The sequence below is a fragment of the Euprymna scolopes genome, chromosome 3 (genome assembly GCF_053919585.1).
Source record: "Euprymna scolopes isolate OS-2025 chromosome 3, ASM5391958v1, whole genome shotgun sequence".
Lineage (NCBI taxonomy): Eukaryota > Metazoa > Mollusca > Cephalopoda > Sepiida > Sepiolidae > Euprymna > Euprymna scolopes.
In genome coordinates, this window is record NC_136484.1 from 91649041 (window position 1) to 91673544 (window position 24504).

The window sequence follows — 24504 nt, forward strand, 5'->3', positions numbered from 1 at the left end:
CAATTATCAGTCCTCATCACAAACATTAAAACCACATAAAGGAAAAGGTTCCTTACGACAATTTTTCTTCAGAATCCACGTTCCGTTAGGGTTTGAAATATGAAGTTTTCTTTCAATCATTTTATCTCTGACAGCATCTGCTGAGGAACAACCGGCCGCATTTGGAGCGACTGGTCCCCTCCCAAGGCACATCAAATGATTGCTAAAAATAAAGTGTACATTAATTGAATAATGAGCATTTAATTCTAAACAAACGGTTTTTAATAATATGCGGCATGATATCATAGAACCACGCAGGTGAACCGGCATTGTTTCGGTTCGTTGGCAAAATTAAACGAGTGTAGACCTTTCATAGAAAATGACGTAATAAATTATGCCTCGTCAGTGCTCACACTTTTATTCATTAAATATAAAGTTTCGATCGGTGGATTCAAAAACAAAAAATATGAAAGAAAATAAAATGTCTAAAACTAGAAAGTGTATAGAAAGAAGAAAGGAAAAATAAAGAAAATGTTTCATTATGGAAATAGAGTTGAGGAATTCTTTCGAATTAATTCCAGACAGTGGGTATGATGTGTTATTTTATTCACTCCCCCCACTCCAACATTTGAAAATGTTTCGTTCGGCATTTTTTTTGTCGCGTGACGAAAAGAAATATATATATATATATATATATATATATATATATATATATATATATATATATATATATATACTAGCATGGACACCCAGCGTTGCCAGGGTTGACATGAAGTTCGGTTTGGCCACACCTGCTATACTAAGAATATTGAGCAGTTTTTCATTATTATGTCTACTCCATCGTTACCTCAACAAAAATAAAAGGACGAATGAAAACACGAAAATGTAACCCCCTCCCCCGAAAAAAGAAGTACGTGACAAACTCTCCACCAGATATTTCGGCAGAAGGGATACGAAGAGAACTATTCTCCGTATATTGAGGTTCTTTTTTATGACTATATTCTATATAGTCATAAAATATATTCAATATTTAAGCGAATTTCTTTTAGTCTAGATCTCAGTCTAGATTTGTCTTTCGGTCTGTTGCAACGAAAACAAACTGTAAATAATTCAGTTTTAAAAATACCAAAGTAACATTTGTGTCAGCCGAATGTTTATGTTATAAAAATGAGTTATGACTTATTGCGTTATTAAAAGAAAAAAAAATAGTTACGATGTCAAAAAAAAAAAAAATGTGAAGAAAAAAAAAAACTGCGAAAAAAAAAAACGTAAATGGAAGTTTGTTTTTCTTTTAAATAAAGAATCCTAGTTGAATGGAATTGTTTGTTTATTTTAAAATAAAAATTCACAACGTTAATTGCGAAATCACGGAAATGATTTTATTTAAACTAATTCCAAAAATAATGCTTCAAAAATTTTAGTTTTAATATCTGCCGAAAAAGAAAACAAAAACAAAAAGAACAACCTCCGTGCCCAAGGGAAATAACTCAAACCGATTCATAAAAAAATCGATGTCGGTAAAAATAAATCAAATTAAATATGTTATCAATATAAATAAAATTTAAATAATAAACTTAAATAGAACACTTAAAATAATTCTCTCACTATAAACAATAACTGATACACCGCTGTTTAATAAAGTCGATTTTCCTTAATGTAATATTGACGTCACCTCTTCAATCTTATATTTTGCAATAATCATAGTGTATATAAGAATGAATAATATGATAAATTAATGGATTTGTGTATATATTAATCAACTTGTGAACAAACAAACAAACAAGTAAACAGACAGGAATACGAATTTATATATATATATATATATATATATATATATATATATAGATAGATAGATAACAAATGCATAAATATTTTTCAAACGTTGTTTCGCATTAACAATGTTTATTAAATTTTAAGTTAATTAGATTAGACGTTATTTTGTTTCACAGCTCGTGTATTAAGCATATATTCCAAAAGTATCCACCATTAGAACAAAATGTTATGTACAAAGTACATTTAACCAATTTATTTACAGTTGAAAATTATAAAATAAAAATATTGTACATTATATAAAACAATAAAAGATATTTAGTACTTACTAAATGATATAATTAGAATAAACTCCAATCTATAACAGGCCTATTCAATAATAACGAAAAGATTCACATTTAATTACGTGCGGGACACCTTAGTGGTTGTTTCATCAGAACGAGTTATCTTTCTGAATAGGCTTGGCTCTTACCAAATATCCCATACACTCCTCATACTTAAGAGGGTTATCGCAGCCCAAATCAGGACCGTGCCAAAAGAAGAGTGTGTTAGAATTATTGACAATTTCGTATCAGTTCAATGCTTCTCATTGACCGGCAATAAAACAAGTGTTGTGGGACATTAACAGCTAAAACTTGGTAAACAAGTCAGACATAGGTTAAAGTTTTTTGATTACATTAGCAGTGTGTATTTAGTACTTACTAACAAGAACTCCCATAAGGGATTCTTCTGTCACTGTTCAGGCAATTTTCAACCTCACATGCTGAAAAATAGAAAAAGAAAGATCACGTTGAAACCTGAGGACTAAAATGTTATTTTTATAACCTTACGTTTTAGCTAGTTAAAAAGAAAAGAAATAAATGTTTTGTTACATATTCGAACACCAGTAAGTAGAAATTATGTTAACTAGTATTAATTTCAGTAAAGGCTACATAAGTACATGATAGGTTAACACGGCAAAAGGAAATAGACTCAGTACAGCTTGCGTAATTGAAACAGAAGGGAGTCAAGAGTTACTACCCAAGACAAGAAATGCAGGTCTCGAATGATATTTTATAGAAATGATGTTACGTGTCCGGGGCACAGAATGGAGTTTCTCGTCGGTAGAGGTGACATGCGTTTGAAAAAGTAGGGAGAATTCAAACGAATATCACTTGATGTCTGCCACACCTTAGTATAAAAAAAATAAAGAAGTAATAAGAATAAGATGGATTTCTCCTCCCGTGAATAACGTTTCCTGATATAAAACTTTTGAAAACCAACAAGTCTCCTTTATATTGCCATACATGAGTTAAACAGCCACAAAACGACACAACCACATAGTAAACGGTCATACATGAGCGACAAAAGAAGCGGTGATAATAAAAATGAATGACCAGTGCCCGCGCATGTATGTAAAAAAGACTCTGTTTTGTTGATTTTTCTTGATCGTTCACTGGCAATAACGCACATGTGGACTCTACGCATTTGTTATTACGACGTGTGCGAAGTGTTCATTTAATGTTTGTAAAACGTTGAAATGTTACAGTTTGTTTCGCAAGAAATTTAGCCAAGTTCGTCTAATTTTGTACCTTTTAGGCACTAATAGTAATAAGAATATTCTGTTTTTCAAATGTGTCAACTTCTGTAAATTTAAATAGAATTTTTAATGAATTTTGAAAATGTTTATTTATTATCACTAGAGCTAGGACAGCAGCATATTCTTTTCATTGTGTTGACTCTCGATTGTGTATCCGTTGATATCTTATATGCTTTTATATAGAGTGATGTGGTTCTCGGTTGATTAACTGTGTCTGATATATAACCGAGAGTTAAAACAATAAAAAGTTATCATAGCTCTAATTATCTTATAGCTCTTACAAAACAAGAATATAAGTCAGTCGTGAAACTGCATACATCTACTAAGAAAGATAAGTCAAAATCGTATCTGAGCCTTAGTTTTAACTTATTTAGGTTTTCAAGTTTCCCCGAAGCTATGTCATGGAAACGTTGATAACTTTATTATCTGGTCAGGCTGACATTTTGTATGTTGGTTACTCTTATCAAAGAGAATCCGATTACATCATTATTTTTTTTAAATCAGCAGTTGAAATTCTTAAAAATTACCTTTATCAAACTTGTCAAGGTCAAGAGCAAGATGCAAGTTTTCATTGACTACAAGGGAGGCTTAATAGAGATATTCGATGATAAACAGACCCGAAGTATTCGTCAAAAGTGTGACCTTCAACCTTTCCTTGACCTAGATACCCCAAAATTCAATCAATTCTAAAATGACGGATATTTTATCCAAGTTTGGTGACAATTGTTCCAGCGATTTGAAGCTAGACTATACACAAACTATTATATATTGAGATCCTACGTCAATAAGTAAAGATTATGTTAACTTGTATGAATTTCTGCGAGTGTTACATGAGTACATATCAGGATAATCTTGTGGCAAACAGTAATATACCAGCTGCAAGTAGCGTGATTGAAGCGGGGGAATCGGAAGTTAGTTCCTCAGATAAAAATACGCAAAAAAGCAGGTAATGACATCACGCCTCCGATCAGAGAAATACAAGGATTTTTGAAAGTCAGTATGAGTCGGCACGCAGTATAGACAAGATGTGCCCGACAATGTAGAAATCTAAGTGGATTTTGCCTTGAGACTCTGCTCGTGCGCCCATATCATTAAGTCTAATGTAGAAAAACAAGTTAAGGAAATGAAGTCAGAAATAATTTACGTAATATATCGCTCATTGAGTAAACTGTGTGAATAAAACTCTGGAAAAACTTAACAAGTCTTCATTGCGTGTTTAATGTATGAATAGTTTTTCGTCTTTAGTTAAACAGATGATCAACAACCACGAGAGAATCATGGCGCATGGAAAAACGAGGATAAAAAATGGAAGACCAGCAACAGCGCATGAATGTAAAAAAAACAAAAAAACTTTGTTTTGTTGATTTGTTTCACTGACGAAAACGCACATGTGCGAAAGTACACATTTGGCGAACAGTTTGTTTAATTTAAAAAGTTACAACACAACCTTCTATTTACTTGTGCATATCTACTTGTTAATGCTTTCATCCGACTAATGCCCTGATGTTCAAAATGAAATTGTTGTAATACACAATTTTACAATTTTAATGTAACAATCACATGTTCTCCAAAAAGAATGAACCCATCAACCTCAAACAATGATGGTCCCTCCACCTTGCCGGACTTTCACAAAAAACACTCGACTAGCTACAGCCACTATCAACAATTTCCCCCCACTCTATATCTGTGCCTAAATCTAAAAGCAGGTTCCATGAGCAAAGCTTCTTTCCGAGAATTGTCCGCCTGTGAAACACTGGCCCGCTGGCCTGTTTCCTTGCCGACTACAATATTTTAGCCTTCAAGTGCAATGTAAACAAGTTCTTGTTGAACCGTCCTCTTAAATAATCAAATTCAACCCAACTTACACGATTAACGATTGCTATGTTATCACCTAACATTCATTAATCCTCATCCTCGAGTGGTATTCGAGTCTTGATAAGTGGTGACTACCTTGCAAAAAAAAAAACAAACAAAAAAAAATGTAGTGACAAAGCAACAAATAAACTCGACCAAAAGTATTACTTGCTTAGAGGAGGAGACACATGCGATGCAAAGGTAATAGTGAGTTGAATACTTACGACAATCTTTATCGAAATTCTTGAGGTATTTGCTTGTAATGCCCAGGCACACATGACGTGAAGTTAAACAGCGATGTAATAAACCTCGATAACTGAACGAACAAAAAAAAAAAAAAAAAAAAAAATGATAAATCGTTACACAAAAGACAGAACTTTTATCGATTCTGTCCTCAAACAATTTTATAAGAACAAATCATATTTAGACCGAAGTTGATAGTGAGAGTCAGAAGAACAGACAACTTCCGCAGCAAACTGTCCGATAAAAAAAAAATCGCATTATGCTTAACTAGCGGGACCTTTGGAAATTTCACAGGGGACTCATTCATATGTAATATATTGATATTGAGATTCTGGAGATGTTCAATGTAAATAGAGATGCTCTGATATTATTGTAGCTCTTTTGTTAAAACTGCAAAAGTGTTTATCTAAGCTAGCAGGGATCGGCGTATCCCGGTCTTAAAGTACGCTTAAATATGATATTTTAATTAGTGCAGATTTCGTATATATTATTGTAGAGTGAATGTTCTATCGTCTTTATATATTATAAAGTTGCAATTTCAAAAATAAAAAATATATCTATATGATTTGGGTGCATCAGCTTTGATCGAAACCGAAACCAAAACTTATGAAATATGCATATATATATATATATAGTCATCCACATACAGTACTGTTTCGCTGTTTCACAGCTCATCAGTGCGGCTAGACAGGCAACTACCTCAAGCTAGGATTGAAACCCGACCGTTTGTACGGCAGTCAAGGCTCCTAACCATTACGCTATTGGCGGCTGCTTGAACGAGTAGTGAGTTTAACGATGTTTTGATATCGTCTGAAATACCTCCGCTCGATTTGTTTACACAAAGAGCGTCGCTTATATGCTAATGGTATTCGTGTTTCACTTCTCAATATGCTCAACTCAAGGTGAGGAGCACTATAGTCATCCACATACAGTACTGTTTCGCTGTTTCACAGCTCATCAGTGCGGCTAGACAGGCAACTACCTCAAGCTAGGATTGAAACCCGACCGTTTGTACGGCAGTCAAGGCTCCTAACCATTACGCTATTGGCGGCTGCTTGAACGAGTAGTGAGTTTAACGATGTTTTGATATCGTCTGAAATACCTCCGCTCGATTTGTTTACACAAAGAGCGTCACTTATATGCTAATGGTATTCGTGTTTCACTTCTCAATATGCTATGAGTAATATATATATATATATATATATATATATATATATATATATATATATATATATATATATATATATATATATATAAGAGCAAATAGTAAATAAAACATGTTAAAAACACCTTGAAAAAGAGTTAAACACATATTTAATCTGAAAAGGAAACACTTAATAAATGGATAGTCCTTAATCCGCGGAATTTCGAAGAAATAATTTCCTTCTCATCATCAGAGGGTAGGAATTAGAAAAAAGTGGGATCGGATTTTGCATACATTATAAGCTCTATCTCCTATTTGGTTTTATCGAGCTTTTACATCTGGTTGAGATTACTTTATAAATATCAATTCTTTAATATTTATAATATTCTTTAGTTTTACCATCTTGGATCATTTTGGTAAATTTAATTATATATATATATATATATATATATATATATATATATATATATATATATATATATATATACTAGCAAAGATACCCGTGCTTCGCACGGAGCTTTGTTGCGCACTCGGGTACCAAAATCTGTGGGCACCTTTCCAGTAAGTTGATGTTGTAAGAGCAACGATTGCATAAGGTGATTAACATTTTAACTACCTCTTGTAGTGACTGAAATTCAATCAGGAACTTCACAAAACATTTTCATCAAAAAGGAAGGTTACTTGATGTTACATAGTAAATTTTTCATTGAAGTAATTTTCAACTCTTGCTTAAATTTTATCTTGCACATTCAATACTAAAAACTTACCACAATCAGATCATGTCAGTTTTTCCTCATATCCATTTCTCGAACTTTTCACTGAAGAGCCTCAGGGTAAACTACATTTCTGCTGCTTTGATTTGGAGCCAGAATGTAGAGTTTTTCTGAACTTCCTGTCCGGCTGATGGAGACGTAGAACATACCGTGACTGAAACAGTCTGATGTCAAGTCTACGCCAATGGTGTTAAATGTCTGACCTTGACTTTTGTTTATGCTTATTGCAAAACACACCTTCACAGGAAATTGGAGTCTCCGGAATTTAAATGGAAGTTCTGAGTCCGATGGAACTAAGGGGATCCTTGGCAGTAGAACGGTTTCGCCTTTGTAGGGACCACAGGAAATGGTGGCCTCAAGTACATTGGTGTGCAATCTGGTGATAACACATCTGGTTCCGTTTGTTGTTTTTGGTGGTTCCAAGGATCGAAGAATCATGATTGGCGATCCAATTTTGAGATTTAAAATGTGTGGAGGCATTCCAGATATCTCCAAAGAGTTTAAAAACTCCACAGGGTAGTGAACAGCTTCATATTCATTAGTAGCCGAATCAACTGACTTGTATTGCTTTGTGTCTCCTGGAAATTCATCCATTATTGAATTGTTCAAATGATTCACATTGCTGTTTAATGGCGAAATAATAGCCCTTTCAGCAAGCCAATCCGGTGATTTTCCATTGTTTTGCAGGTCTGGGTACACTTTGTCTTTCAGTTGCTTCTGATTACCGACACATTTACCAAGCGCAGTTGGAATCTTAATTGTGTCAGGTGAAGAAGTGATAGGAAACTGACCATTACCGATTTGGAGAAGCAATTTTGAGAAGTCTGCTGCAGCTGTGTTATCAGAGATATAGGCTCTCATATTAGTAGTCAGTCTCTTCACTATAACGTGCCTCCAGAGATAGGATTGTTTCAAACTTGCATTGACAATGTTAGCCCTTGTGCCATTTTTAACCACTGGGAGGATTTGACGGAAATCACCGCAAAATAAGGTTGGAATGCCACCCATGGGATTCTTGTTTCCTGTGATGTCTTGCAGTGTTCGGTCAATTGCTTCATAAGCACTCTTGTGCGTCATTGGGGCTTCGTCTACAATGATTGCAGAGGTGTCTCTAATTACATTTGCCAAGGCTGAGTTACCAGTAATTTTGCAAACTGGCTGATCCATTCGATGAGTATCCAAGGGTACTTTAAAAGTGCTGTGAAGAGTGCGGCCACCTTGTAGTAGAGTAGCAGCAATGCCACTGGATGCTGTTGCAAGCACAATCTTTCTCATGGATCTAATCTTTGCAAGGATCAAATTGATTACAAAAGTCTTGCCCGTACCACCTGGAGCATCAAGAAACATCATGTTTTTGTTCATTTCACCTTGTGCTTCCAACATTGCCATGAATGAATTGTAAACTTCTCTTTGAGAATCGGTCAGTTTTTCTTGCATATTTTCTGCTTGTAGGGAAAGTTCTTCAAGATTATAAGTAACTTCACGTTGATACTCTCTCGCGAGTCTTTCATCTCTCCCTTGCGTTGGTGCAGGTAATCCATAGCTTGCCAATGGTTGACCGCACATAAGGAGAACTTTTTCATCAATTAGACAAAGAGTTTTATTGTAGATGTCCTCATTAAAATCTGCTTCTGGATTGTTAACTTCTTGCCTGTATCTGTGAAGAATGTCTTCAGATATTACATCACGAAAAGCCATCCAGATCTCAAGAGGATTTCTTGGCTCACAGGCTGTTAAAATTATCACAAATAGGCTTCGCAAATTTGAAGGTGATTGAGTGGCACTTGCCTCTCCTACTGCTTGATGCAAGTGATGGCCATTTTCTAGAAGGCCTTGAGCAAGGCACGCTGCTCTGTATGTTTCAAACACCTGACCATTGTATGCTCGCAAATTTTGAAATGAAGTTGGACCAGCAACCTCATTGAGCAACAGGCGTAAGAAATAACACTCCCCTGCTTTTGGACTAATCGTGTAGATTCTCCCAATGCATGGTGCCTTCCATACATCATCATTTTCAGTACCTTCAACTTGTACCCCACGCATTCTTCTCATCCATTTCTTTGTCGATTTCTTCCAAGTGTAAAACTCAGGGACTTCTACGTATTTGAGACCCCTTGCAAAGTCATCCTCATGGCAGAGTTGAAAAAATGGTGTCAAAGTTGTGGCAGGCGGTGGACCTTGGGCTCGTTCCAGAGCAGTATCAGCTGAGAACATGACATGCTGCCCATTTTCAAGATGAACAGAAAGTTGTACAATTGGGGGGAAATGTTCATGGATGGGATGTTCCAATATCCTCCAGGCCGCCTCTGAACTGCCGACATACCTTGCATTCTGGAACTGCTGGATCTCATCCACAATGTGACTTTGTACTTGGCCTTGTTGGTTAGCTGCTCCATCAGTTCTTTGTAGTTCAAACACTGCTTGATCACATCCTTTATTCACGTATTTGAGGACATATTTGATGCTTTGGATCGAGCTGCAAATTTCTACGTTAATGTGAGCGTTGAACTGCTGAAGGAGGACCTTTTTGTACGGAACAATCCACTGGTTTGTTATTTCTTGATTAACATACCGACCATTTCTCTTCATCCTTATTGTACCAGTCTGGCCTCCATCTTCTGGTTTTCTTCGCCTGTACTTGGGGTAAGAGTCTTGGCCTTGCTCGGTACACTGAAGAAATTCTTTTGGGTATTTTTTGGAACATTTGTTGTCAATCATACATGGACAATTTGGATTAAATGGTCCACAAGGTCCATGCACCATATGTGCCATCACTTTAGCATGAAGATCAGGATCTTCCTCTTTGTCAGGGATCTCTGCAGATATGCAGAGATCCATTTTTTCTGGTAGAAGTTTGTCCTCTGGGGCCTGCCAGGTGAGGATGTGTGCATGCGGCAGTCCTCTTTTTTGATATTCAATACTGTACAGGAAAGCCCTCAACCTGCCAAATCCTCCCTTTTTAATAAATTCAAGTAACTTTTTTAGCTTCTGCCTGAAAACCCTGGCAACAATATCTGGACGATCCTGAGGGTCTTGCCCTTGAAGACAATTTTCTGTAATTTCTGTCCACTTTGGATTTGTTGTGAACGTGATGAAGAGGTCGGCTCGGCCCATTCGCCGAACATATGCCATGGCATCACTTTGACGCTCAAACATGTATCGAGGGCCTCCTGTATAAGTTGCCGGAAGTACAACTCGTTGACCAAACTGTTCTGGATTCCCATCCTCCCTAAGAATTGAATCTCTCAAGTTGCTATAATTGTCAGCTCTCAGGGTCTGTTGCTCACGCCTCAGGAACTGTAAACGTTCTGTTTCAATCTTGCAGTACACATCCACCAGCCATTGTTGAAATAGCCTTCGGTACCAGAGAAAATAGTTTCCAGGCCGAGTCATTAAATGGTACGAATAAAATTGCTGTTGGGTAACTTTTCGCCCATTGGATGCCTTCATGTAGATGTTGTAAGATGGAGAACCATAGGGGTACATTAACGGGTACATTAAAGTATCGTAGAGGGGATGTAGTTCGGAGATCCATTTTAATGTATCATTTCTAAAACGCAAGACAATATCCCGGTTAGCTGTTGGTTCATTCTCCATTAATATTCCAATCTCATACGTTGTTGTTGGAGCATTGAATCGCCGTGGATGCTCTTCTTGCGGCCTTCGGTCTTCCCTTATGACAACTTTATGTTCTACCAAGTGTTCTTCTTCAATCCTCTCCTTTGTTGTTTTCAGCTGACAAATGAAGCTGTTGTTCTCATGTAAAAATTCAGTCAGACTTCGGAGAATGTCTCTATTGAGTCTACTGTCACGTCCCCGATTATGTAGTTCCTCTTCCAGACTATCCAAGAAGTAGACTTGAATAAACGTTGCTGTTTCATCTTCAGGTGGTAAAAGACTCCCAATCTGGTGGCAAACCTGGCCTCGAATTCTAAAAGAAGGATTCCACCCATGTACTGCCGCAATTTTGTGACCAAATGATGTCATTGCAAAACAATTGTTATAACTGCGTAGATTTTGCAGAAAATCTTTAGAGATGGGACCATTGCCGGAGAGCAAATCTTGAAGCAACTGAGGCAGTGGTGGAAAGCTATCAAGCACAACTTTGCCAGAAGAACAACAACAACCAGGGGTTTCTCCTTTAAATTTTACAGCTGAGCAATGTTGACATACTTTGTCCATTTTTCCTATATCAGCTGTAGTGAGAGAGTCATTTTTGTTGTAGAGCAATCCTTTTCTATTGCAGTGTTCTATTTCATGGTGTCTCAAAGCAGTCATTCGTTGTCTAGCTGCCTCGTTTTCTGTCAATTGCTGGGGCAAAGTCATACTCTCTCTCCATGCAGCCTCTCGTTGTTGCCCTTGGTATAGGCGAAAGCTTCGTTGGGTTTCCGATTCATTCTGATGTCGTTGAGCCACTCTCAACTGACCTTGTGTACGTCTACTTACCTCATATAATTCATTCGATCGTAATATTGCTTCTCTTTCCAGTGCATATCTTTGCCTTTCTTGAATTTCATCTTGTGATGAATTTAACCGCCTTACAGCATGTCTAGTTCTGTCAGCTTCACGTTGGGTTTCTCTTTCCAAATCTGACAGTCTTGCTCTCCTTTCTCTTTGACGTATCCTGTTAAGTTCTAGACGTCTTTCTCTATCTGAATTGTTTTCATTGGAGCGAATTGCAGCAACTCTTAGTCTATTAGCTTCCAATCTTTCCATTCTTTCTTCCTCACTTTCGTTTCTACTTCGTTTGGGTGGCATAATTTCGGTTTTAAACGGAATTGTTTAACGATATTAATGATTGTAAATTAATTAAGCGTAAAGGAAATGTATACTAACTGAAATGGACGAACTATAAATAATATTTCTGAATAGTACAATTATAAACAATTATATTGTACCTATTTACTATGCCTCCCCACGGGACAGAGTTAGACACCAGGGTCGTTTTTTAACGTGGAGAAAAGGTACAAAAATAAAAATTGTCTCAGTCGTGAAGGATTTCTCCTCCACCGAAAGAGAACAAGAAAATGAAGTGCAGCATCTGAAGAACAGATACTACACTTTGATCTTGACCAAAAGGAATGAATAAAAGCGACCTACGTGTGACTCATTACTTCCGGGTGTAAACGTCACAGTCTAAAAGTAATAATTAAAAAAAAAAAGTAAATGTAAAATAAATGTAATACCAACTTAGGTTAACTAAGTAAACAGTACAATTAAAACAGTTCTATTAAAACAAATAATTACTAAGATCTAGGTAATTGTTAGTCTCATTGTTATGGTTTTAAAGAAAAAAATGTGTAAAAAAAGTTCTGCTTTTGTGAGTACGTGTATTTCTTTTAAATTACATAACCTTTTTATTTTATTATTTATATCTCTTTTAAATTTATATATTTTGTTAGTAAACTGGAAGAAATTCAGTTGAATAAAACCTTGTTCGTGTTCTTTACGTTAAACTCATATTTTTATAAAAGGTTCATCCGGTTTAAAGAAAGCACTAAGTTTAAATAAGACTGGAAATAACTAATTCAATATATAAATAGAAAAATGAAATAAATATAAGCTTTAAGTCTTAAGATAGTAATAATCAAAATGTAATAAATTATTTGTAGTTCAAATCTATGATAAGACAGGCTTTCGAAATAGGCTCGACCAGAAAGATTAAATTGGAACGAAATTATAATCTCCGTGCCATTTTCAAAACAACCCCACAAAAGTAACGGTATCCTGCAGTTGGTTAAATGACAATGGTTGTAAGAAAAATGTAAAAGAAAATGCGCTTATCTGTTTATTTTGACCTGTTTTATTTAATTAAAAAAAAATTGGCTATAACTAGAAGAGAGCGTTATGTTTTGGGGGTTGTTTAAAAAATAGAATGGAAATAAAGTTAGTTCCGTTTTAATTGTCTTTAATTGCGGCAAGCGCTAACAAAATCGAAAAATCACTGTTTATATTCGAAATGTTAACTTTTATAGGTTTACAGGTTTGCTGACAAGGCTGGGGGTGTTTAATACAGTTATTTTACTAAATTGATTTTTTTCATTTAAAAATAAAATTATTTCTTTTTTAATAAAGTTTTATTTTAAAATATTTGTTTTTGTTTATTTATATAAAATTACGATAGTTGAATTGTATTCTTTCAATTATATTGGCAAGTAAAATATAAAAGATTAAAACGGAACGAAATTGAAATTTCCATTACATTTTCAATACAATCCCAAAACATAAAGCTTTCCTCGCCAATGAATTGTTTTGATAATATACGTAAATCGAATATAAAATTAAATGAAAATATATTAAATAATTAAATGTTAAATAGATTTTGTAAATAGTACAGTTGCAATGATTAGAATATTTCCAATATGTAATAAGGTCGAGGTAATTAGTTAAAGAGATTTAATATAATGTGATATGCAAATGAGCATAAGTCATTCGATATGGGGGTGGTTTGTAGACTAGTATATAAAGAAATTAGGCATAGATTCTTATGTCTCCTATAACAGAAACATCCTAAAATGGGTTCTAATGTTTCTCTACCAGGAGAGATCTACCCTCTTACCTCCTTTATATTTCGTTGATGATGGAGAGCTGTACACACAGACAGAAACACACGAACCCTATTACTTTATAAATATATATATATATATATATATACATAAACTTGAGTTTCATCAACTATAATCGAAACCAAAGCGTATGAAGAATTGAGTAAAATTATTTATTACAAGAAATGGAAGTCCATAACAATTAAACGACAGTCACTCGAACGTAAGCATGACACACAAAATAAATAACACACACACTAGATTATTTTTTGCTTAAAATAATGAATAAAATGTTATTATTTCACTGTTTCGAATTTGTTTTTAGTATTATAAAGATATATATTACTTAAGAAAATATTTATTTATTTTAGAAAAAATAGAATTTTTTTTATCTGACAATTTTTGTTGTAGGTTTCGAGTCACCTGTTCTTATTCACTATTGATAGAAACGCAAATGAACAGCTAGTATGAAATACGAGAAGTCGTTTATTAATTTGTTTTTGTATACAGTCTACATTCTCTCAGCTTTTTACGTCCTAGTAAACACAACTAAGGCACGCAACTTGAAATGATATTCAAGGTAAAGTTATCTCATTTGCATTAAATCCAAGAGGAGTTATCTTCCTTTGGAGATGACGATGAAATGTAGACAAGTGTATCGCAGAACATTAAACAATTATTTCGCATCTAACGATGTGTAAACTCGCATCCAATATGTAAACTTGTTTAATAAATGTATTAAATTACATACTTTGGTCATTGATATTTTGTTATATATTTGGGACCCTATGCCAACGAGTAGCGCTTAAATTAGTTAGCGTAAATTTTGTACGAGGGTCACATTAGTACAAGGCAGGATAACCTCGGCAAACGATAATGGACCTAAGGGTAGGTGACGTGATTTGAAGCGGAGCCCAACTCTCTAGAGGAAACGCGCTGCCCCCCCCAAAAAAAAAACAAGTGTCAGATAATGAGATGGCGTCACCTGCTCGAGCAAAAGCTTAACAAAGGAATTCTAGTCAGTTCTCTCCGGAAAGTCAAGTCGATGCGTCCAATAATATAAATAATCTAAGAATATGTTACCTTAAGACTCTGTCCATCGTCGCACATTCTTAAGAGTAGTGAGTAGCATAATAAACAAATAACTAATTAGTTACGCAGTCTCCCCTTTCCGTGGGTAAATTATCTCTCCAAATAAAACCTTGAAAACCAGCAAAGTTTTTATATCGTTGATAAACGAAAATTTTATTTCGTCCAAGTTAAAAAGATGATCCGACACATGAAGCGACGATAAAACAAAGCGACGATCAATTGAACAGAAAGACCAGCACGTATACATAAGAATATTTTATTGATTTGTGTTCTTGGCCACGAACGAGTACGGAACATGAACAATTCTTCAAAAACGAGAGAGAACATGAGCGATTTAATTTCACGTTTAGCGTAGAATGTTACAAATTTTAGTGGGATCTGTTACTAAACCGATAACAGTGGCAATTATCAGAGATAGAATACCTAAAACTAAACTCGATTTCATATGTTAGTGATAATTACATGCATAGATATCGGAAGACTTTATATAAAATATTCCTTGATCAGCACTGTATAAAATTTCATTTCCCTAATATAATACACTAGTAGAGAGACCTGACGTTGCACGAGGTTGAATTAGGATCAACGAAGGTTCAACATTTCCAATACTTTTGCTGAAATTGCTCATTTTCAATCAAATCGATTGATTGCTGGCTCTAGTCGTGCAACCACCACGATGTACCGGGAGGAAGCTTTATTCCACCATACGCTGTAGTCTACATAGAGTTTTAATGAACGTACTATTGATTTTATGAAATTATTTTTCCACAATGGTTTGAATTAAAGTTCAAAATGCAAAAGTTACGTATCCTGGTTCATGGTGCAAGCATTATGGTGCTCTGAACAGAAACATTCATTTTAAACGCGCCCCCAGTCGTATCTTATCTTGGTTTCAGTAAGAGTGCTGCGACTTTGTACTCTTCTCTCTCGTTTGGTCATACGTAGAGAACATCGCCAACATGATCTCCCACAACACCAAAGTCAGCAGGATCGCCGCCATCCGCCGACTATTTGCCGAGCTCCCGCCAGCGGCTGTGGAAAAGGCATGCTCCCAGTTCCGGACCCGTATCGAGGCGGTAATTTAAGTTGAAGGCCACCACATTGGATACATGTCGGCTCCACTACAGAATCAAATTACCTGAATTGATTTTTTCAATAAAAGTTTTAAAATAAAGCTGTAGTGTTGTTTTCTTTAGGGCGACAATTTTATCGTTCTACCGTGTACTTTTTCTGATAGATTGACCTCAGTATGACTCTCTGTTTAATGGAGTATTTATTTTACTTCAAACACAAAAAAAATATCTTGCAACTATAAATATTTGTAATTTTTTGTACTCCTTCCTTTTTGCCTTAGACTGACATCTACCACATGCAATTTCTGTCATTCACATCCATCACTAAACTTGTTACTCAGTGCATATTTACATGTGCTATTTCCCTTTCACATTATTTACGTGATGAAATGTAACGATCAAATGTGTAACCTTGTTATTTATTGGTAATTCCAAGGATAATGATCTCAGGTTACATATCTACATAATGCAGTTGACCGATTTTTAAATTTTAAACATTTTTGTGATTTTGAATGTTTAAATTTATTTTCTGTCTCCGTGTTTCCGCTGTAGTATGATACACCTCATGCTTTCTATTGTGTTTTGAGAAATTATTTTTTCAGTTAGGAAAGTCTTTTATATGTTTGAAAAATATGCGGTTACTAACTCTTCCCAACGTTCGGACCTTCCAACTACTCGCTCTCTTAGATTTCTGCTTCACATAGCACAACTCCATGGAAGAATTGATATTGGTTTATTAATTTTACAATTTAATCATGGGTCGGATGTTGCTTCAAAAATTCCCATAATTTCCCAATGTTAAATCATTTATGCAAGTGTAAATGAGGAAGAGTGTCATGCATGCCTCATGTATATTACTGCGTTAACAACTGCTTATTTCGAAATCGCAATCACGATTATTTTTACAGTCACTCATCGCTCCCTAACTCAAACTAGATCATTTATAAGTCTATAAATCTTGTAATAAAAATTGAGGCAAAAAACAAAAAAAAAAAAACAACAAAAAACAAAAACAACAAAAAATTATCTAACCTGGCAGCGTCGGACCCTTTTTGCTAGTAAACAATATTTTTTATAATAAAAAGGATTAAACATTTTGCAAGTATGTAATAAATTAATTTGACGGATTATGAGAAGTGCATATTGTACTTACTAGCAGTAACTTTGTTTTGGATTTTGATACAGAAGTCTAAAGCTACGTTCGCACTCCATATAACACGCTGAAAAAAAAGTAGACATATTATACAGACACAAATAGATAAGTATTAAAAATAAAAGAAAAAAGTTTTTTAAATACATTAAAGAGACATAATATACTAGCAAAAGTACCCGTCGTTGACTGAGTTCAAAAACAGCCTACAGAAAATGGACTCTGATTTATGAAAGTATGATAGGTTATGAAAAGGAAGGGTTGTAAAGAGATAGCTTCGAATTTAAGAGTATCAAAACCAAAGCAAAATATGATGAAAGTAAAAATAAAATAGATAAACCCCATAATTTATTATACCATACCTGTTCACACTGAAACACTTATCACAATATTTTGTGGATCTATATTAAAAATTTTTTTAAAACTTTGTGACATATTTCCATTCTATGCGGTTAAGCGCGAACGAACACCCCATAATTTTATTATACCATATTTCTTCAAACTGAAACATAATTATCAAACTATACTTACGCAGATAGATATGAAAAGTCTTTATTAAAGTTTGTGCCTATTTCCATTCTATGGAGGCCAGGCGCGAACGCAGACCCCACAATTTTATTATACAATCCCTATTTAAGTTAAAACATACTTATTAAAGTATTATTATGTACATCTATATAAAAAACCCTTGTAAACTTTTTTTCATTTTTTATTTCCATAATTTGAGGGCAAGGCGCAAACGCAGACCCCACACTTTTAATGAACCACCGTTCTACCAGATCAAACATACCCATCCCTGATCCTCGATACATAAAATAATCAACCATATAGGAGCTTATTCGTGACCACACACACACACACACACACACACACACACACACACACACACAGACGTTCAGCTTTACATATATATATATATAAATATTTAAAGTGATGGTTGTGCAGTTCCAACGAGAGAAAAAATGTATATTTAAAAGAGTGTAGCCATCAACAATTGTGGGTTTTTTTAAAAAGGTTTTCATCATATTTTTATTTAAAAATATTTTTATAACGCGTTTTGAGCTTAGGGTGTGCTCTCTTCAGATGTTTTCGTAAAAAGTTTTTCTTTAAAATGGGAGTTTGAAAAGTTATTTTTACCTCTGCTGATACTAAATGTGTTTTTCAGAGTGATGTGGTCTCAGACATTCTGTCTCCAACCGTAAGTGTTCAAAGTGTCCGGTCAAAGTTAGATTCAAAGAGGGCGCTTTTGGTCCATTTGGTGAAGGTTTTTATGTTTTTTAATGGTTTTTTTAAAGACTTTATTTCCCCATGTATAGCACACACTCACACACAATCACACACGCATATATATATACATACATGTACATGTACACATGCACACGCATACGCACGCAGGCGCATACACATATACACACGCACATACATAGAAATATATGTAGGAGCATACATATATACATACCCACCTACACACTCACACACGCACTCACACACATCCACCATTTTTCGTTCCCATTGCTGTACCTTGTGTTTGGCTGTAGTTGCCATTGTTGAATTCGAAGGAATTATTATTTAGGATTATGTCTATACTATCGATAATGAATTGCTTTGTGAATCTAGGATGTAGTGTTTGTGCGTGTCTGTTGATCCAAAATGTTATTGCTTCTTTTCCTAATTCATGGGGTATATTACTATATAAACTGCTAACGTCAAATGTAACTAATAGTGTCCCGTTTTCTACTGTATGTGGTAAGGTAGTAAGAAAATGGATGTCGTCCCTTATGTAGCTCTTAACTTGGTCTGTGAAAGGTTGTAATAAGATGTCTATTAAGTTGCTAAGTCTGCTTGTCGGACAGGCTGGTCCTGCTACAATGGGTCTAAATATAAGGTCACTAGGGTTTGGAGCGCTAATATATTCTGAGTTTTGTGTATCGATGGCAAGTTTTATTACGTCAGATTTGTGTATTTAAGGCAGTCCTCAGAAGTTGTTGGTCTTTGTAATGAAATTTGTGAGGAAGTCCTTTTCTTTCTTTTTAAATATTTTGTTGTGTGTTGTACAAAGTTTTGTGATTTTTTAGATGGTGGTGTTATCTATGTTGGTACTAATGGGTTTATAGTAGTGTTTGTCATCCAGTAATTCTGTAATTTTTGTTTCATAATACGTTTTGTCCATGATTACTACGGCACTGCCTTTGTCTGCTTCTTTTATTATTATGTCATTATTATTACGGATCTTTTCGAGTGCTTGTTTTTGCTTATGTGTGAGGTTGCTTGTGGTTTTGTCTTTTTTTTGGAGGTTAAGGTTCCAGAGATTTTCGAAGTAGCTGTTTAGTTCTTTTGTGTTGTTCTGTTTGTTAGTGAAGTATGTTGATTTGTTTTTTTACTAAAGAATCATCTTTGTCCCCTTTGTTATCCAGTGTTTCTATTAATCTAAATTTCCGTTCGAATTCTTTAAGGTCCTTTTTTAGTTCCGCTATATTACTTTTAGGGGTGGGCAGAATTTGAGGCCCAGCTTCAGTATTTCCATTTCGTTCTTTGATAAGGAGTTTGTGGATAAATTGATGATTTTGGGTCTAATTTTTTCTAACCTGGAATTGTTGTTCCCTGGGGGTTTCCTAAAAAATGGTGGGGGTTGTTTGTTTCCTTGTTTCGAGGAGTGGTGTGTTTTAGGCTGATGTGATGTCTCCTTGTAAAATGAGTGTTGTGTATATTATTGTGAGGGTTCAGTGATAAATGATTGAATGGGTTGTCATTATATGTTGTTTGTGTTGGATAGTTGTGTTTCGGTTGGAATTGATGTTGCTGTTGAGGATACATGCATTGTTGTATAGGGTTGTGTTGTCGGGGGTTGTTGTAGGGTAGGTCTGTTTGTTGGGATTGGTTTTGCATGGGATATTCTAATTGTTCCCGTTGATGGGGGAGGTGCCTTAGGGGTTTGTTTCTTTGTGTGAGATACGAAGGGTGAGAGTTGTAGACAGTGTTTTGAATTATGTGATGTCTGTGGTAGTTGTGTTGCATTGTGGGGATGTTTTGGTAGGGGTTGTTTAGTAAAGGTATTCTTTCGTTGTTTGTTTTAGTGATACAGTGTCTGTGGGAATGGATTTTTGGTTGTGTTTGCTGAAGTGGGTGGCAATAGTTTGGTTTGTATTGCTTAGGATTGTATATTTGTGGGTATTTTTGTGGAGATGTATTGTATGGTATGTTGTCTGGTGTGTGGTGTTTGTTAAGGGCGTGGGTTCTTCTGTAATTTTGAGGTGTTATTAGTGTGCGTTTTGGCTGGGTCTGTTGTTGGGAATTTGTGTATGATGTGGATATATTGTGGTTGCTTATTTGTGTGTAGTTGTATCTGTTGTGTGGATGTGTTTGTGTATGGTGTATGTTTCGTTTCTTACCTTTGTTATGCGATTTCTGTGTTTGCGGATATCGTGTAAGAGTGTTCTGTTCCTGGTTGTCCTTGTATGTGTTTGTCGATTGTTTACTTCTTTCTTTTTTCCGGCAGGTTTTTTAGCCAGGTTATTTTCCGTCCAATGATTTCCCTGGATTTTTCCTCCTCTTTTTTGTATTCAGATTCCCAGAGTTCCAAGAGGGGTTGGTGTGTTTCCTTGGGGCAAAGTTCCTTTATTTTTTTAAATATTTTATTGTGTACTTCTCCGTAGAGTGTACTTTCTTGTCTTCCTGTATGTCGATTTCGGCCTGAAGTTTTGAAATACTCAGGGCTTTTTTGATTTTCACTTGTTCCTTTGTATCTTGCGGTGTAATTTTTTCCCGGAATTTATATGGAATGAATTGGTCCTCTATCGTTAGAAATGTCCTGTATGTTGATGCGGTGTATGTTGATGCGGTATATATATATATATAAGTAGTAGCTTTCGTGTGTGTGTGTCTGTGTGTACAACTACCAATCACCAAAGAAATGCCATACGTGTGTACACCTCTCCTGGTCAAGAAATATTAATGCCCATATTAGGATACTGTATACGGACTTTCATTATATAGCATTCTTTAAACCACTTTTTCATTACTGAGTTACGGTCATTAAGATATCACATTAAATGCAATCTATTTAAATAATTACCTTGATGACATTACTTATTCGACATAATAGATTCGTTTCAACTGTACTAATTAAACCATTTTTAGTTATTTAGTTTATTTAAATTTCAAGTTATGTTTGATTTAATTTATTTTATCTGAAATCTAAAACCGTTTTATTTTCAAACCAGAAAACTAAAAGGGGAAATAACTGTGATATCTTAATTGAGAAATTGTTTTAAACGAAGCACGTTATTAAATATTTCCTGTTTTTGTTTTCATTTCGAAATATTATTCTAAGCTGAATTATTTTTTTTATTTTAATTCGGATGAAATTTTTTTCACTTCTTGCTTTTTGAGTAACCTTTTTAATTTGTTAGAGAAAAATAATCAAAACTAATGTCCTAATTTACTTGCATCCTCACGAGGGCAGAGTTAGTCACAGAGACACATGTGAACAAAATCCATCATCCCCGGCTCTTTTTGCTTTTTGTTTATAAAATTTAATCGGTGTTGCCCAGGATTTATTATAATAATTATACCACAGTAAGCGTGTTTAATTGCCTGCGAAACAAATTTTCTTTATAATTTATTTAATATCTTAAATTAAAAATGGTCAATTTTTACAACGTGACCCAGCGTCGTTTAACCCCTAGAAAAAAATGGCCGATTTCAAATTTCTTTCCAACTCCTCAAAAAACTTGAAAATGATGACTTTTAATGGTTTTCGATAGGGCTAAATATATCACATTCAAATTTGGGACAGATAAGTAGTTTTCATGATATGAAAAATTTTCAAAAAGTGGGGGTCACTTTCCTATTTAAATTTAACGTAAAATGGGCACCCACTTTCTAATCACCTAATAATTTCTTCATATCATAAAACAAATTTAACTGTGATATTCGTTTTCAACACCACCGAAAACTGACGCTGTTTTTTTTACTCAGAGATTCGTTTATTTTTCATAATTTAGGACGCTAATAATGCTGTCAGTAAGCTTACACGAACGGTTTACAAAATATTTTTTTGTTTTTCATTTTTTATGGGGGGTATTCAATTATTGAATTTGGATAGATTTTACCAGGTGCTTCTGTAGTTTACTTAACCGCCTCCTAATGTAAACAGAATTTTTGTGAAATGTTAAACTGCAGAGGCACCTGTTCACAACTATACAAGTTGTATAATGAAAAAAGAACGAAAAACAAAAGTATGCTTTTGTAAACTTACTAACAGCGTCCTAAATTATGAGATGAAAAAATGAACGCATCTCTTAGTAAAAAAAAAAAAAACAGCGCCAATTTTGGGGGTGTTGAAAACGAATATTACGGTTAAATTTGTTTTATGATATGAAGAAATTACTAGGTGGCAAGAAAGTAAGTGCTCATTTTACGTTAAATTTAGATAGTAAAGTTATTCCCCCTTTTTTTTTGAAAAAGTAATTCCTTCATATCATGAAAACTACTTATCTGCCCCAAATTTAGACGTAATATTCGTTTTCAGCACCACCGAAAACCATTAAAAGTCGTCATTTTAAAGTTTTGGGGGGAGTTGGAAAGAAACTTGACATTGACAAAAAAAATAAAGACCTGTTTTTTTGTGGCCTAATACGTTTAAGGAGTCTTTATAAATAATATTGAAGAAGAAATTTTGAAAAAAAAATTAACATTTTAGCATGGGAAATAACTTTTCTATATAAATTTAACGTAAAATGAGAACCCACTTTTTGGCCACAAAGCGTTCAACCAGACATCACCTCTAGCATTTTTTCAAGTTTGGCGATCGATGGGGGAGGGGGATTGTTGTGGTTGCAAGGTTGAACAATAATTAGTAAGGAAATACAATGAAGACGCAAACAACAAGATAACGCAATAATAAGTGTATTAAAAAAAAGGTATATTTACAATATGTACAAATGACGGTGTCGAGTCAGAGAGTCTTGGTGGGAGGACATGTACGCTCTTCGGCGTCACTTCTGGTGGCATTTGAGTAAGACACACCAAGGCCAACCTAGGCTTGCCATTTATAGTGTTATGTTATTCGCATATGCAAATAAGTGGTTGCCACCACAACACCCCCTTCCCAAGATTTGAAATCACACAGATTTCAATATCTTTTTTCTTTTTGGGTTTACCATTAATGGTTCATTCACTTTTCTTTTCCTACCTGATCTTCGGGGTTTAGGTGCATTTTGAGGCGGTTCCAAATTAAAAGATTCGTATATGATATCTATGGTGTCCTCCTCTTCGATTGTTGTCGTATCATCATCATCTTGGATATGACGTTTTTTTATCTGATTTAGGTGCCTTTTATGTATATTCTGTGGACCTTTAATCATGTATGTACAATCACCAATGCGTTTATCCACTACTCCACATTCCCAGTAAGATGTGTTATTTCTGTAGCACTTAAAATATACCCGATCTCCCGAGTTATATTTCTTTCTTCTCGTGTGTGTAGTGTTTCGGATAATTGCCTGCCTTGGCAATAGTTTGTCAAACGCTGATTTTACCTTTCTGGCAAACATTAGATCAGCTGGTGATATTTTTGATGGTGTACTAGGATGTGGTGTAATCCTATATACTTGCAAGAATTGTTGCAAAGCTTTTTCTGTTGGTGTTCCAATGGATTTCTTTAACGCTCGTTTTAGCGTGTCCACGAACCTTTCCGCGAGGCCGTTCGACCTTGGATGATACGGCGGAGTCGTGATGTGCTTCCCTCGGAACGTGTCGCAAAATTCCTTAAACTCTGCGGATGTGAACTGCGTTCCGTTGTCAGTGACCAGTGTGTCTGGTACACCGAATCTTGCAAACAACTCGTGTAGGAACCCTATTGAGTTGTTCGTTGTTGGATTCCTGCAACGCATTACCTCCGGCCATTTTGTGAAACTATCCACTACAATTAAATAATAGTTTTCACCTACTGGACCAGCGAAGTCCATGTGGATTCTCGACCATGGTTGGTCGGTTTTCGGCCAAGGTTTGTGTACTATAGGTGGAGATTTTGCCGCTAACTAGCATCCTTTACATTTATCAATTGTTGTCGCTATGTCAGTGTCCATGTTACGCCAGTACACGTAGCTTCTCATTAACGACTTCATTCGATTTATCCCCGGATGTCCTGTGTGGAAATCTCTTAACATCCTATTCTGCAATGTTTTGGGTATTACCACTCTCTCTCTCTCTGTACAGTAACACATCGTCACATATGGAGAAAACTTCCTGCACCTTTGTGTCCGTTATAATTTTCTCTTTTGTGTCCTTTATATATTCGTC

General features: G+C 35.1%; 1 protein-coding gene across 1 annotated transcript in view; it reads right to left on the reverse strand.

The window, feature by feature from the left end:
• The window catches only part of LOC145257577 (uncharacterized), a 140304-nt gene that overhangs the window by 19764 nt on the left and 96036 nt on the right, over positions 1-24504 (reverse strand). The window contains exons 5-8 of the mRNA XM_080115671.1: positions 17206-17272; positions 5407-5498; positions 2452-2512; positions 57-202 (exon numbers count right to left, since the gene is read on the reverse strand). Coding sequence (XP_079971797.1) covers positions 57-202; positions 2452-2512; positions 5407-5498; positions 17206-17272 — 366 coding nt within the window. The remainder of the gene's footprint in view (positions 1-56; positions 203-2451; positions 2513-5406; positions 5499-17205; positions 17273-24504) is intronic.